Source organism: Panthera tigris, chromosome D1 (genome assembly GCF_018350195.1).
Source record: "Panthera tigris isolate Pti1 chromosome D1, P.tigris_Pti1_mat1.1, whole genome shotgun sequence".
Taxonomy (NCBI): Eukaryota; Metazoa; Chordata; class Mammalia; order Carnivora; family Felidae; genus Panthera; species Panthera tigris.
The window spans coordinates 80,635,068-80,647,131 of record NC_056669.1 but is presented as its reverse complement, the minus strand read 5'-3'; the positions used below and the strand labels follow the sequence as shown (position 1 = coordinate 80,647,131).

The following is a 12,064-nucleotide window of genomic DNA, read 5'->3' as shown; positions in this document are numbered from 1 at the left end:
AAGTGTATAAAGTATAAGGTTAAAAAATTGATGAATGGAAATATTACACAAACAAAAATTTTTGAGCATCACTTTTACAAGCAGAAATACAATAAGTGTCATTTGGATTCATATGACATCTTTCAGTCATATGCTAAAGTTTGTTCTTAATTACCACCTACCTTCGGCAGGAAAAATACACTTCTTAGTATAGGAAGGTTGAGGTTTTAGGGACTAGAGGATTAGATCAATAGTTAAATTCCCAAAGAAGCACTGAATGTGTGAAGAGGGCAAACAAAGCAAGAGGTCTCACTGTTAAATGGACATGTGTGTGCCTGCACATGTGTGTGTGAAGAAACACAGCAGTAGCCTCAGAAGTTAAGTAACAGGAATTAACAGAAGAACTTACTTACCCCATATTGCCATAAAAATAGCAAAGAAGACCGTTCCTCCATTATCAAACAAATATGTCACCTTAATGGAAAACAAAGCAAAAATATTAGTCACATATTGATTATAATAATCTAGTGATTGCCATCTACATTTAGATTCTATGATTTTTTTTTTCCAAAAGGAATCACATTATTTTATGATTTGTAAATATGAGATATGAGATCCTTTCATGGGTCCTGAAACTGTTTCATATGATTTTCTCTTTGGGGAGATGTAAGGGATCAGCATTCCCCTCCCCCCTTTTCTTCTTTCTTTCCTTTTCTTCCCTTTGGACTTCACCTTCAATTTCTGCTTAGAAGTGGCTCTAGTACCCTGAGGAAGTATTTGTGGGGCATAGATGGTCAAGGTAAAGTTAGCTTTTCAGTTGAGGCATACCTAGCTGCACTTCCTGTCAGCAAAACGTCCAGGACTGAGGAAGTTGCAAAATGAAGAATTCCACCTATGAGCCAGAACTTTCAGTGGAAAGTATCACAGTGCTATCCCTACTTTCTGACATCTTTCAGAATGTGCCATGGGTCCAATAGTGGCTATGAGTTGTTTTTTTTTTTTAAGAAGTTTCATATATCACTTAAGATTTAGGATATAGTCCGAGTGTTTTTGAATCAGACATTATCTGAATTTTTATAAAGAACAAAAAATTGTATTACTGAATACAATATTCATGGTTGCAAAGATTGATTTTAATAAATTGCAAATTCAACTTACCTTTGCTTCTTTTCATTTGCATAATGCCCTCACTATACTTATAGTGAGGGATATTAAAACAGTATAGCCAAGGCAATATATATTTGACAGTCATATAAATACTATAGAAACTATAGGGAGAAGAGGGATACTATCCTCACAGGAGAGAAAGGCCAAATAAGGGCAAAAGAACATTATTATAAGGGAAGTGGGAATAGAATGGCGTTTGTTTTGCTCAGTCTACAGTCTAGAGACTGGTCAGTGGGAGCATTAAAACAATATTGATATGTATTTTAATTGTAACATCTGGAACACTCTGCAAAACAATATGTAAAACAGATAAAGGTAGGGTGTGTTTTCCTGTGATAGAATGCTACTGAAAATATCATTATACAACACATGTGCTCCTTTCGAAGGTTTGTGGGTAGGTGCAAGATGTCCTGGATGGCCCTGAACTTCTATGATGAGGTTTGGGAGTTCTAAAAATGTTATGTGAGTTGGTTTTCACAAGAGTCATCACTATATATTATGTACAGGAGAGAAAGGGGCCATAAAGAAATTCTCCTACAGTGCTCATAAAATTACACCCAGTGGGGGAATCCAGCGTTTCTGTTTCCAAAGGCATCCCATGGAGACACCTGCTGTTGCCAAGCAGCTGAACAGCTGTCTGCTTTCCTTTATAACAGACTTAGTGCAGGAAACAGCCTCTTAGAGTGTTAGAACAGAGACTTTACACATGGGGACTTAAAGGTCACTAAGGAATAATGGCTCTCTCCTGCTCCAGAAAGAGCAGTCCTTTTAGAAAAGTGGCAAATGAAAAGCCATGCTTAATAATTGTGTGGTATGAATATGATTTGTTATAGTTTATGCAATGTTTTCCCTAAAAATGTTTTTCATTTTATTTCTTCTAAGTTTGTTTACAAATCTTTCAGGTACCTTTTTTTTTACTCCATAAATTAAACATGAATGATTTAGAAATACATCCATTAGGCACAGCAAGGTATACATGTAATCCTCATGTAATGTCAGATTCCATGTATGTAATGGGAGATTAAGCTAAAATGGGAGTTAATGGAAAACTTGAGAACTTATCCTAAGGAGGAGTATAAAAGTATAAAATCCTTGTGTGAGAGCCACTAAGATATTACAGGTGGGATGCACTATGATGTGGGGGGCCACAGACACAATAAGAGCAATCTGATGCCTGTGGTTATAGCTTGAGGTGCTAAGGGTTGCATTGAGGGTGTTGATATAAGAGCTGTTGAATGAAAACAGGGAACAGGGAGAAGAAAGAGTCAAGCATAGCATGGATGGCTCAAGCTCAGCGGATGATTGGCAGGAGAATAAAGGGGGAAAGAGGCATTCTGCTCAATAGGAAAGGATCGCTTGCCCTATAAAAGAAAATTCCAGATGAAATCTCAAAAAAAAAAAATTCCCAAAACAGAATAGACTTTTCCAAAAGCAAAAGGAAGTTTGTCTTATCTACAAGTGTATGTTTGCAATGACTTATTTTATGAGAAAAACAGCTCCCCTTTATGCACAGGAGGACCTATGGACAAGCATTTTATTCAACATCGTTGATGTGAATAGGAATAATATATAAAGACAGAAGCAAACTGAACCTCAAACAAAACTGTGTTGAAGCACAAATTCTCCGTTATCTTTGACATCTCATTTCTCTTGGAGAGTTGAGTGTGGCTAGAAACCAATAAATGTGGGTATTGCTCAGAGGTAAATTTCTTACTAGGTTGGAAGCTTACAGACTATTCCTCTTCTGCTGTAGTTGCTGGGTCTGTCTCTAAAATTGTTTGACGGGTTCAGAGGAGCATAAGCATGTGGAAACTGCCACTGATACTCCATTAAAGCCCCTGTGGGCCAAGGAGAACAGGCACTTCTTGGGCAGATTCAACCTTGCAGACCAGGCTATTATGTGCAAAGAGGAGAAAGGAGTTGGAATTTAGGCTGGAGTTCATGCCTCTCTCACTTCCTCAGTCCTTCATTCTCAGACAGGGCAAAATCTGTGTAACTGCCTATGTCCACTGCACCTGATTACAAGCTGCATCAAACATGGAAACATCAGTAGTCCACACCCAACCTCCTCTCCATTCCTGATCCATTATTATTTAGGGCAATATCTTTGTTAAATGTGGTCCTAGAAATCAACTAAGGAGCTTGTTAACATGCAGAATTCTAAGACTTATCTTGACCAATCGATTCTGAATTTTAGGATTTGGGGCCCAAGAATCTACTTTTTAACAAATGTCTTATGTGATCCCATACCCACTTTTCTATGAAGTTTCTTAAAGAAAAAATACTCTGTCCTCTTTCTATTGTAGCTTCAATATAAATATATGGTCTGAGCTCATATTTGGTATTGAGTAAAAGTTTATCAAGTTAAAAAAACCCAGAAACTAATAACTATTATGAACAAGGCTCACCTCGAGGGTTGAGGCACTTTTAAAATTATATGAGAAAACAATGCAGAACTCTTCTATCCAATGATAGCACCTTAAACGAAAAATCCTACCATAATGCGAACAACATTGTGGTGTTAGGTGCTTTTAAATAAATGTGCAAACATCACTGAATTACTTAATTGCAAAAATTTCTTAATTACCATATTTTTAAGGATTAAAATTGAAAATAATCATCAAAGAAAATGTTAATATACTTAAATAAAATTTTTATCATATGATGGGACCATTTTTGTTCCATGAAATACATCCTTTAAATTATTAAAATAATTACATGTACACATGCATACTTTTCAATAAAATATGACAGATTTAATTTTCTGTTACTTGTCACAAGCGGTGAATGACTCCACAAGAAATTAGCAAGTTTCTAGAAGACGTGGCCAGATGATCCTAGATTGTCTGGCCTGTTTTTTGGTAATCATCTGTTCCTTTATTTCTGACACTTCCCTTCAAATAACTTCTAGATGTGTAAGTTTATAAAACATTTCTAAAAAAGAACAGTATTTCCATCAATGAAAGAATAGTAATTCTTATTTTTAATGTATAAAACGAGTACTTACATTTTATCTTAGTCAGAGAAACATATATAATACATATTAAATATTTCTTCCTGGTGGCGTTTATTTCTTGCATTGTTCCAGAACACAATATTCTCCTCTGCAAGGTAACTTTTCCACCTTCCTTAAAATAGTTATTAACTGAATTCTTTCTTAGTCATACCTGTCCCTATACATACTCTTTTCTACTAATATTGCATAATGACAAAACGCCTCCTATATTTAGTGTTTCCTTTGACAGTTTCTTTGCTTTATCACTCTGCCATTAGGGGTGTTTCTTATTTTTAGTGTTCAGATACTGCTAGTGTGTTTTACTAACTCTGTACAAGTAAAAGTAGAAGTAAAATATATATGGATTTGTTGGTATCCCTAAGGCTGTCATATATCCTTGAAATGCATGGGTTAGGAGGACATGTATCTCTACATCTCATAACTTTAATATGTGGCTTTTGCAAAATGTATTGAGACAATGCTTCCCAAAACAAGACATCTTTGTGGAACACTTAAACAAATTCAAAACTAAGTATAATTTTATAAACTAAACTATAAACAAAACAGATTTTCCTATGCCTTGTATTCACAATGAACTATCCAGAAGCTAATTTTACTAGGTTTGGTCTTGTAGTAGGGTATTGAGTGACTTCTGATTTTATACTCTGCCTCATCAAACTTCATTGTATAGAGACCTCTACTTTGAACAAGATGGAGTAACTGAGATTGATTTTATCCCCATTCTGGAAACAACAAAAAATGCACAAAATACATAAGCAGCAGATTTCAAGACAGTGGATACTAGGCAGGAAGAGCCATTAATGATCCTTGGGAGGAAGGAAACACGTGAGGTGAGCATTACAACTGCCTCAGATTACTGCACGGACAGAGTTCGTAGGATGTAAACATGGGCACCCCAGACAGTGCCCAGTGAGCGTGTCCGTGAGGAAACCTCTTGAGGAAAGAACCACCTGAAAGGATTATTAGTGAGCCCATTCCCACCAGCCAGACTGGAAATCCTCTATTTGCAGTGCAGTTGCTACAGTACACGGCCAGATCTTGCTTTCATTGCGAGGAAAAAATCATGCTAGTTACAGTACTGCTATGAACCTACCTTACAAATCTTAAAAGCAAGACCTGGGGCACCTGGGTGGCTCAGTTAGTTGAGCATCTGACTCCTGATTTTGGCTCAGGCCATGATTTCAGGGTTCATGGGATGGAGCCCTGCATTGGGCTCTACACTGACAGCACAGAGCCTGTTTGGGATTCTGTGTCTCCCTCTCTCTCTGTCCCTCCCCTGCTCAGGCTCTCTCTCTCTCTCTCTCAAAATAAATAAAACTTAAAAAAAAGCAAGGCCCAAAAGGACCAAATTATTTCCAAGTAACTAAATTATAATACCTCTACACATCTATTAGAATAGTTAGAATAAAAAAGACTAGCCATTCTGGGGATTAGTGACTGTATGGAAAACTGGAACCCTCATATACTGTGGATTGGAATGTAAAATGGTATAAATGCTTTGGAAAACATTTTGGCAGTACCTCAGAAGGTTAAACACCCACCTATCATATAATCTAATCATTTTAGTCCTAGGTTTTTACCCAAGAGAAATAACAGTGCCTATATGGAGATTTGCAGATGAATGTTCAGAGCAGCTTTAGGTAAAATGGTAATTCAAAACAACCCACGGGTCCATTAATAGATAAACAGATAGACAAATTCTGGCATAGCTGGGTAATGCAATACTCCTCAGCAATAAAAAGAAAAGATCTACTGATAAATGTTACAACATGGTTGAATCTCAGAATAACTATGCTGTGTGAAAGAAACCAGAAAAAAACCCACAAACTGTATGATTCCATTTACATAAGAGTCTCTAGAAAATACAAACTTTTCTATAAAGACAGAAAGCAGTTGGTTGCCTGGACACAGGGGTGGAACTGGGGAGGAGAGGGAGGCAGGGATTACAAGAGGCCATGAGGAAACTTTTGGAAGTGATTATATGTCCATTATCCTTCTTGGGGTGATGGTTTCACAGGTGCATATATAATGTCAAAATGTGTCAATTTACACACTTTAGATGTGTACATATTATTATATGTTAATTATACTTCAATGAAACTTTTAAATATAAACAATAATCATTGTAAAATTCAGTTTCTCAAACTTGTATGCACATGGGAATCATCTGGGAAGTTTTAAAATAGATGGATGTCTATGTTCCAAACCCAAGATACTGATTTAATTAATTACTCTGGGGTATGGCTTGGGCTTCAGAAGTTTTAAGAGCCTTCAGGTTATCCTAATAGGCAGCGACTTGAGAATTTTTAGTATGTTGTTTCCTTTCTTTTGTAAAATTAAAGTATTGGGGTTTTTTGTTTGTTTTTATTTTTTATTTAGAGAAAGAGAGAGCATGAACTGGGGAGTGGGGCAGAGGGACAGAGAGAATCTTAAGTGCAGGGCTCGATCCCATAACCCTGCGATCATGACCTGAGCTGAAATCAAGAGTTGGATATTCAATCGACTGAGCCCCAGGTACCCCTAAAATTAAAAGTGTTGTAATGAGTATTCATGGATGATGGAAATTTAATCATTAGCAAGAGATATAATCATCTTCTCCTAAAAAGAATCTAGATGTCATTCCAAGTGGAAGTTTATGTCCGTATGACAATAATCGGTTATAAAAACAAAGGAAGACTAAAATATTCAAATAAAAATATACTCATTTTATAATTGCTGCCGAATGATGATCTATTCAAGTTTTCACTTTTTCCTACCTACTTCTGAGGAAAAGTAGAGCTCGGGAAGGAGGATGCGAGGGTCCACACTCACCTTGGCATAGATACAGCTTTCATTGAGTCTCTGCAGTGAGCAGTTCTTGTCACAGAGAGGGCACATGAAGACTTCAGTGGCCTTGCAAATTTCTTGGCTTGGGAAACCAAAGAAGAGAGAGAAAGCATGAACCTCCACGTTTAAGAAGGTGCTTAGCTCCTCTGGCTAGTCCTGTGGGAAGCAGCAAGGCAGAGAGGAAAAGAAGACACGGATAGTGGGAGTGGTGGACAGGTAAGCAAGAACTTAGAGTGGTTCCAACTCAAACTTTTAGGATATTTGTGATACAGACATTTTTGTTGACTTCTTCAGTTTTAGAAGTCTCTGCCTGGATACGGTAATGATAGTAGGCCATATCTGACACCTGTGAGACACTTGTGGGCTTTGTTACAAAGATAGATACACATGATTTCGTGGCACTGAGGGTAATCTTGTAAGAAACACCCACGGGAGTTTCAGCCAAGCTCACAGCTTGGAAGCGGCTGAGCTGAAATCAAATCTTTCTCCTGGATCTCACGCCTTAGAATCACCAAGATGAACAGCACCCATAATTCACACAAATCCACACAAATTCATAACTCACCCTCCAGCCAACAGGGGCATCACATTCAGTGGAAATTTGAGGGAGTTGACTTTTTTGTTGTTGTTGTTGTTGACTGTGTGTCTTGACACACAGTCATGATGACATGACATAGTCTTTATTTACTGAAACCTATTATATTTTCTATTAGAATATAACTTGATAATACTTGTCTCTTCAGTTTTATGCCCACCACCTTTTAAAGATCTCAGCATACATTTTAGATGACTTGTGATAGGAGTAGGGCACCAGTAACAATTTCTCAAAAGCCTCTCAGCCTGAGTTCACAGCAACCTATTTTTAAAATGTTTTGTGCGTTTATCTGTCAGAAGTGGCCCTTTCCCACTTAGTAGCCTCTAAATAAATTGTCTTTAATTAAATCTGCTCTGGAAATGTTGAAAGTAATTTAAAGGCTTTTGACAGTAAGTCTGGAAATGCAACTGTTAATAAAGGTTTAATTGGCAGTGTTTACAGCACAATTTACTGTTTTCAAAAATACACCCTCAAATGAAGCAAAAAAACAATGTATTTCAAATGCTGGATGTATGAAATCTCACTCTAAAGTGGGAATAAATAGTAAGTAATTATACTATATAGTAATACAATGCTTTAAAGTGGGCAAAAGTGGGTTCATGTCCATTAAGTCTGGTCCTCACTGCAATCTCCTGCAATGGTTAATTATCTCCACAACTGAGAGTAAACTAATGTTTAATTTAAGTAATTTGCTTGAGGTCATACAGCTAAAAAGAGGTACTTCAGGGAGCCTAATTTAGGTTTTTGTGATTCTAGGTCAAGTTCTCCATCAGCTACAACGTATCTCAAAGAGAAATGTTTTTATTTCATATTAAAAGTGACTTTCCCGTGAAGGGGATTGAGTTCACTTCTGATGATGAGCATGGAGTAACTCACAGATCTGTTGAATCATTATATTGTACACCTGAACCTAATATTACACTGTATGTTAACTGTAATTGAATAAAAAAATCTGGCAGATAAAAAATAAAATAAACAATTTTCTTATAATACTTGTATTGATGATGATAGTGTTATGGGTCTAAAAAATACTATAATTCTCCTACTTTCACACACACCATCTTGCTACTAATTGGGATGTCTATATGAAGTAAAGCAGGTAAAACACACATATTAAAAGACCAAAAGAAAAAGATGATACCTCCTCTTAGTAATGCTACTAATTTGTAGGAACAAGAAGAATTAAAACAGTCCTTGAAGGATTTTGCTTACAATTTAAAATTCATTGTGTTTCAAGAATAACACAATGTGTCCTGCATTGAAATCCCATACTAAAAAGTATTAGAGGCAGTATTTACCACGTCATATTTTCCATCTCCTAAATTGTCAAACAAAAGCACAAATCTATCAAAACACCGTGTCTAGAATCCCAAACCATCAGACTGAACACTATTTTGAATTCCAGAATTATTAAATTCATTTTTGGTAAGTTGTTCAATGTTTAACTCGGTATGTAACATAAAAAAAATAAACAATTTTTGACAACATATATTTTAGCCTACAATAAAGAATTTAATACTAGCACAAATTTCTTTGAGTTTAGTTAACCACTAGAGGGAGGGAGAGTGCACAGCATGAGTGTTTCTTCATATCTTCTGCGCAGCCTGATAACAGAAACCACCACTTGAATTGTGGCTTTCTTTTATTTGACATCTATTGTCAGACATACCACCAAGGGCTGATTTGAAGGAAATAATAATTACCACCAACTTAAGATAGCAGGAGAAGCTAGCAATTTGTCCTTTCGGGGGTGGATGTCTGGACCCACTCCCGGGCCCTCCTGTGATCCTATAAAGACGACAAAGCACAGAAAAGGTGCTTGGTGATGTCACTTTGAGGAAAGTGAAAATGTGAAAGTATGTTTAAGGGAAGGCAGTATGGAAGCATGAGCAAAACATGGATTTTAGAATTAGATATAATTACTGGGGAAAAGTAAACCAAATCGCAAGATATTAGAATTGCTATTACCAAACAGAATAAAACAAAACAAAGGTAACACGTGTTGGCAAAGATGTGGAGGTTTTGGAACATTTGCACGTTGTTGGCGGGACTGTAGAATGGTGCAGCCACTATGGGAAACAATATGGAGGTTCCTCAAAAAATTAAATCTAGAACTACCATATAATCTAGCAATCCCACTTCTGGGTATATATCTAAAAGAACTGAAAGTAGGATCTAGAAGAGAAATCTGCACTCCTGTGTTCATTACAGCATTATTCACAATAGCCAAGATACGAAAATAACCCAAGTGTCCACTGATGAATGGATACAGAAAATGTGGTATAAACACAAAATAGAATATTATTCAGCCTTAAAAAAAAAGAAGGAAATTCCACATATGCAGCAACATGAATGATGAACCTGGAGGACATTGTGCTAAGTGAAATAAGCCACGCACAGGATAAATACTCCATGACTTCACATATTTTAAGTATTTAAAACAGTCACACTGAGAGAAACAAAACAGAATCGTAGTCGCCAGGGGGAGGAGAGGAGGAAGTGGGGAGTTGCTCTTCAACAGATATAAAGTTTCAGTTATAGAAGATGAATAAGTTCCAGAGATCTGCTGTACAACATTGTGCCTAGAGTTAATAACACTGTAATGCTCACCTAAAATTTTGTCAACAGGGTAAATCTAATGTTAAGTGGTCTTACCACAATTAAAAAGAATCCAGTAAAGGTTTAAAACTTAGCTGACCACATACTATATACATTCTCCTGACCGAGTCACTTACCTCTCTGAGGATCTATTTATTCATCTCTAGATGAAGATAATATCTAACTGGGATATTACATAAGGGATATTGATACCGTGCCCGGCATATTGTAGGCACTAGATAAATAGAAACTTCATTGCTAAGGATGTTGTCAGGAGAGGGTTCAAGAGGTCCTGTATTACCCAACTGTTTTTGAAAGGCTGGTCTGATACTGAAAACCACATAAATTTCTTGGCAAGTTCTAATACCAAAGAGGAAAGAAGGGACCAGAAAGTTGGGGCTTCTGCTCTTTGTTCTGGACCTGAAAAACTATTTTATCTGCCTGCTTGTTCATTTTCACATCCCTATGATATGTACTCTGCCAGCAAAAATCTGACCACATTTGGTTAGGTAAGGCCAATGAACACATATAAATAGACACATGTACATATATATACAATAAATAATCCACAAATTGATTGCTACATAATTCTACAATGAGCTACAGAACAGGTAATATGACCTTAATTTATATAAATATAGACAGTAGAAACACAATAAATCCAACCCAATCTTCAGCTTAACATTTTGTTACCTTGTAATAAAAAATAAAGAGTTTCATAAAATAATACTAAGACAATGCAACACCAAATAAAAGCCCCGTGCCCTCTCCTGACCTGCCATAACACCTACGACTTAACCATGTCTGACACCTTGAATAGAAAATTTCAGTCCCATGAAGTTTTGAAAGTCAAGATATTCAGTGATGCTTATCTTGGTTTAGAATAGAAAGTCTGACAAGATGTTAATTATAGTGTGACAGAGTAGCAGTAACAGAATACCATAAAGCGCAGAAGAAAAGAGTTTGCTAATGCCTTTTAAAGCACTCCTTGTTCTAAAGGTACTTATATACAAGAAGTCTAATTTACTCTGTTGGTACATAAATCAATAGCAAGAGCAAATCTATTCCTTTCATTGTTTTGCTCATTTTCAGCTTTGCAGGGATAGAGGACAGAGTCTACAACACATGGTAAAACTTTGCGAATATGTTCTCCATAGAACCAATCTGAACAATAGCTAACCATCTGAGAATCATTTTATGTCTTCATCCATTCATATTAAAAGAGTAGTTTTCTAAAACTCTGAGAACTCTACCAAAAAAACCTGTTAGAACTAATAAATGAATTCAATGAAGTTGCAGAATACAAAATCAATATACACTTATCAGTTGCATTTCTATACGCTAACAATAAACTATCAAAAAGAGAAATTAAGAAAATAATCCCATTTACAATTGCACCAAAAAGAATAAAATAATTAGGGTTAAATTTAACTAAGGAGGTGAGAGATCTACACACTGAAAACTAAGATGTTGATGAAAGAAATTGAAAAAGAAACAAATAAATAGAAAGATATTTTGTGCTCATGAATTGGAAGAATTAATATTGTGGAAATGTCCATACTACACAAAGACTTCTACAGATGCAATGCAATCTCTATGAAAGTTCAATGGTATTTTCACAGAAATAGAAAAAGCAATCCTAAAATATGTATGGAACATGAAAAACCTCAAATAGGCAAAGCAATCTTGAGAAAGAAGGACAAAATGGAAAACATGATATCTCCTGGTTTCAAATAATATTAATTTTAAAGCTATAGTAATCAAAACTTATGGCATTGGAATAAAAACAGACACCTAGATCAATGGAACAGAATACAGAACCCAGAAATAAACCCATGTATATGTGGGCACTTTTCAACAAAGGGGCCAAAATATATAATGGA

The 12,064-nt window shown here is 36.1% G+C and overlaps 1 protein-coding gene across 4 annotated transcripts in view; it reads right to left on the bottom strand.

Moving 5' to 3' along the window:
• ANO3 (anoctamin 3) overlaps positions 1–12,064 on the bottom strand; it is a 183,800-nt gene that overhangs the window by 70,282 nt on the left and 101,454 nt on the right. For all 4 annotated transcript variants that reach the window (XM_007098476.3, XM_042958503.1, XM_042958504.1 and 1 more), the window contains 2 exons: positions 6,974–7,070; positions 393–453 (listed from right to left, as the gene is read on the bottom strand). In XM_007098476.3, coding sequence (XP_007098538.2) covers positions 393–453; positions 6,974–7,070 — 158 coding nt within the window. The remainder of the gene's footprint in view (positions 1–392; positions 454–6,973; positions 7,071–12,064) is intronic.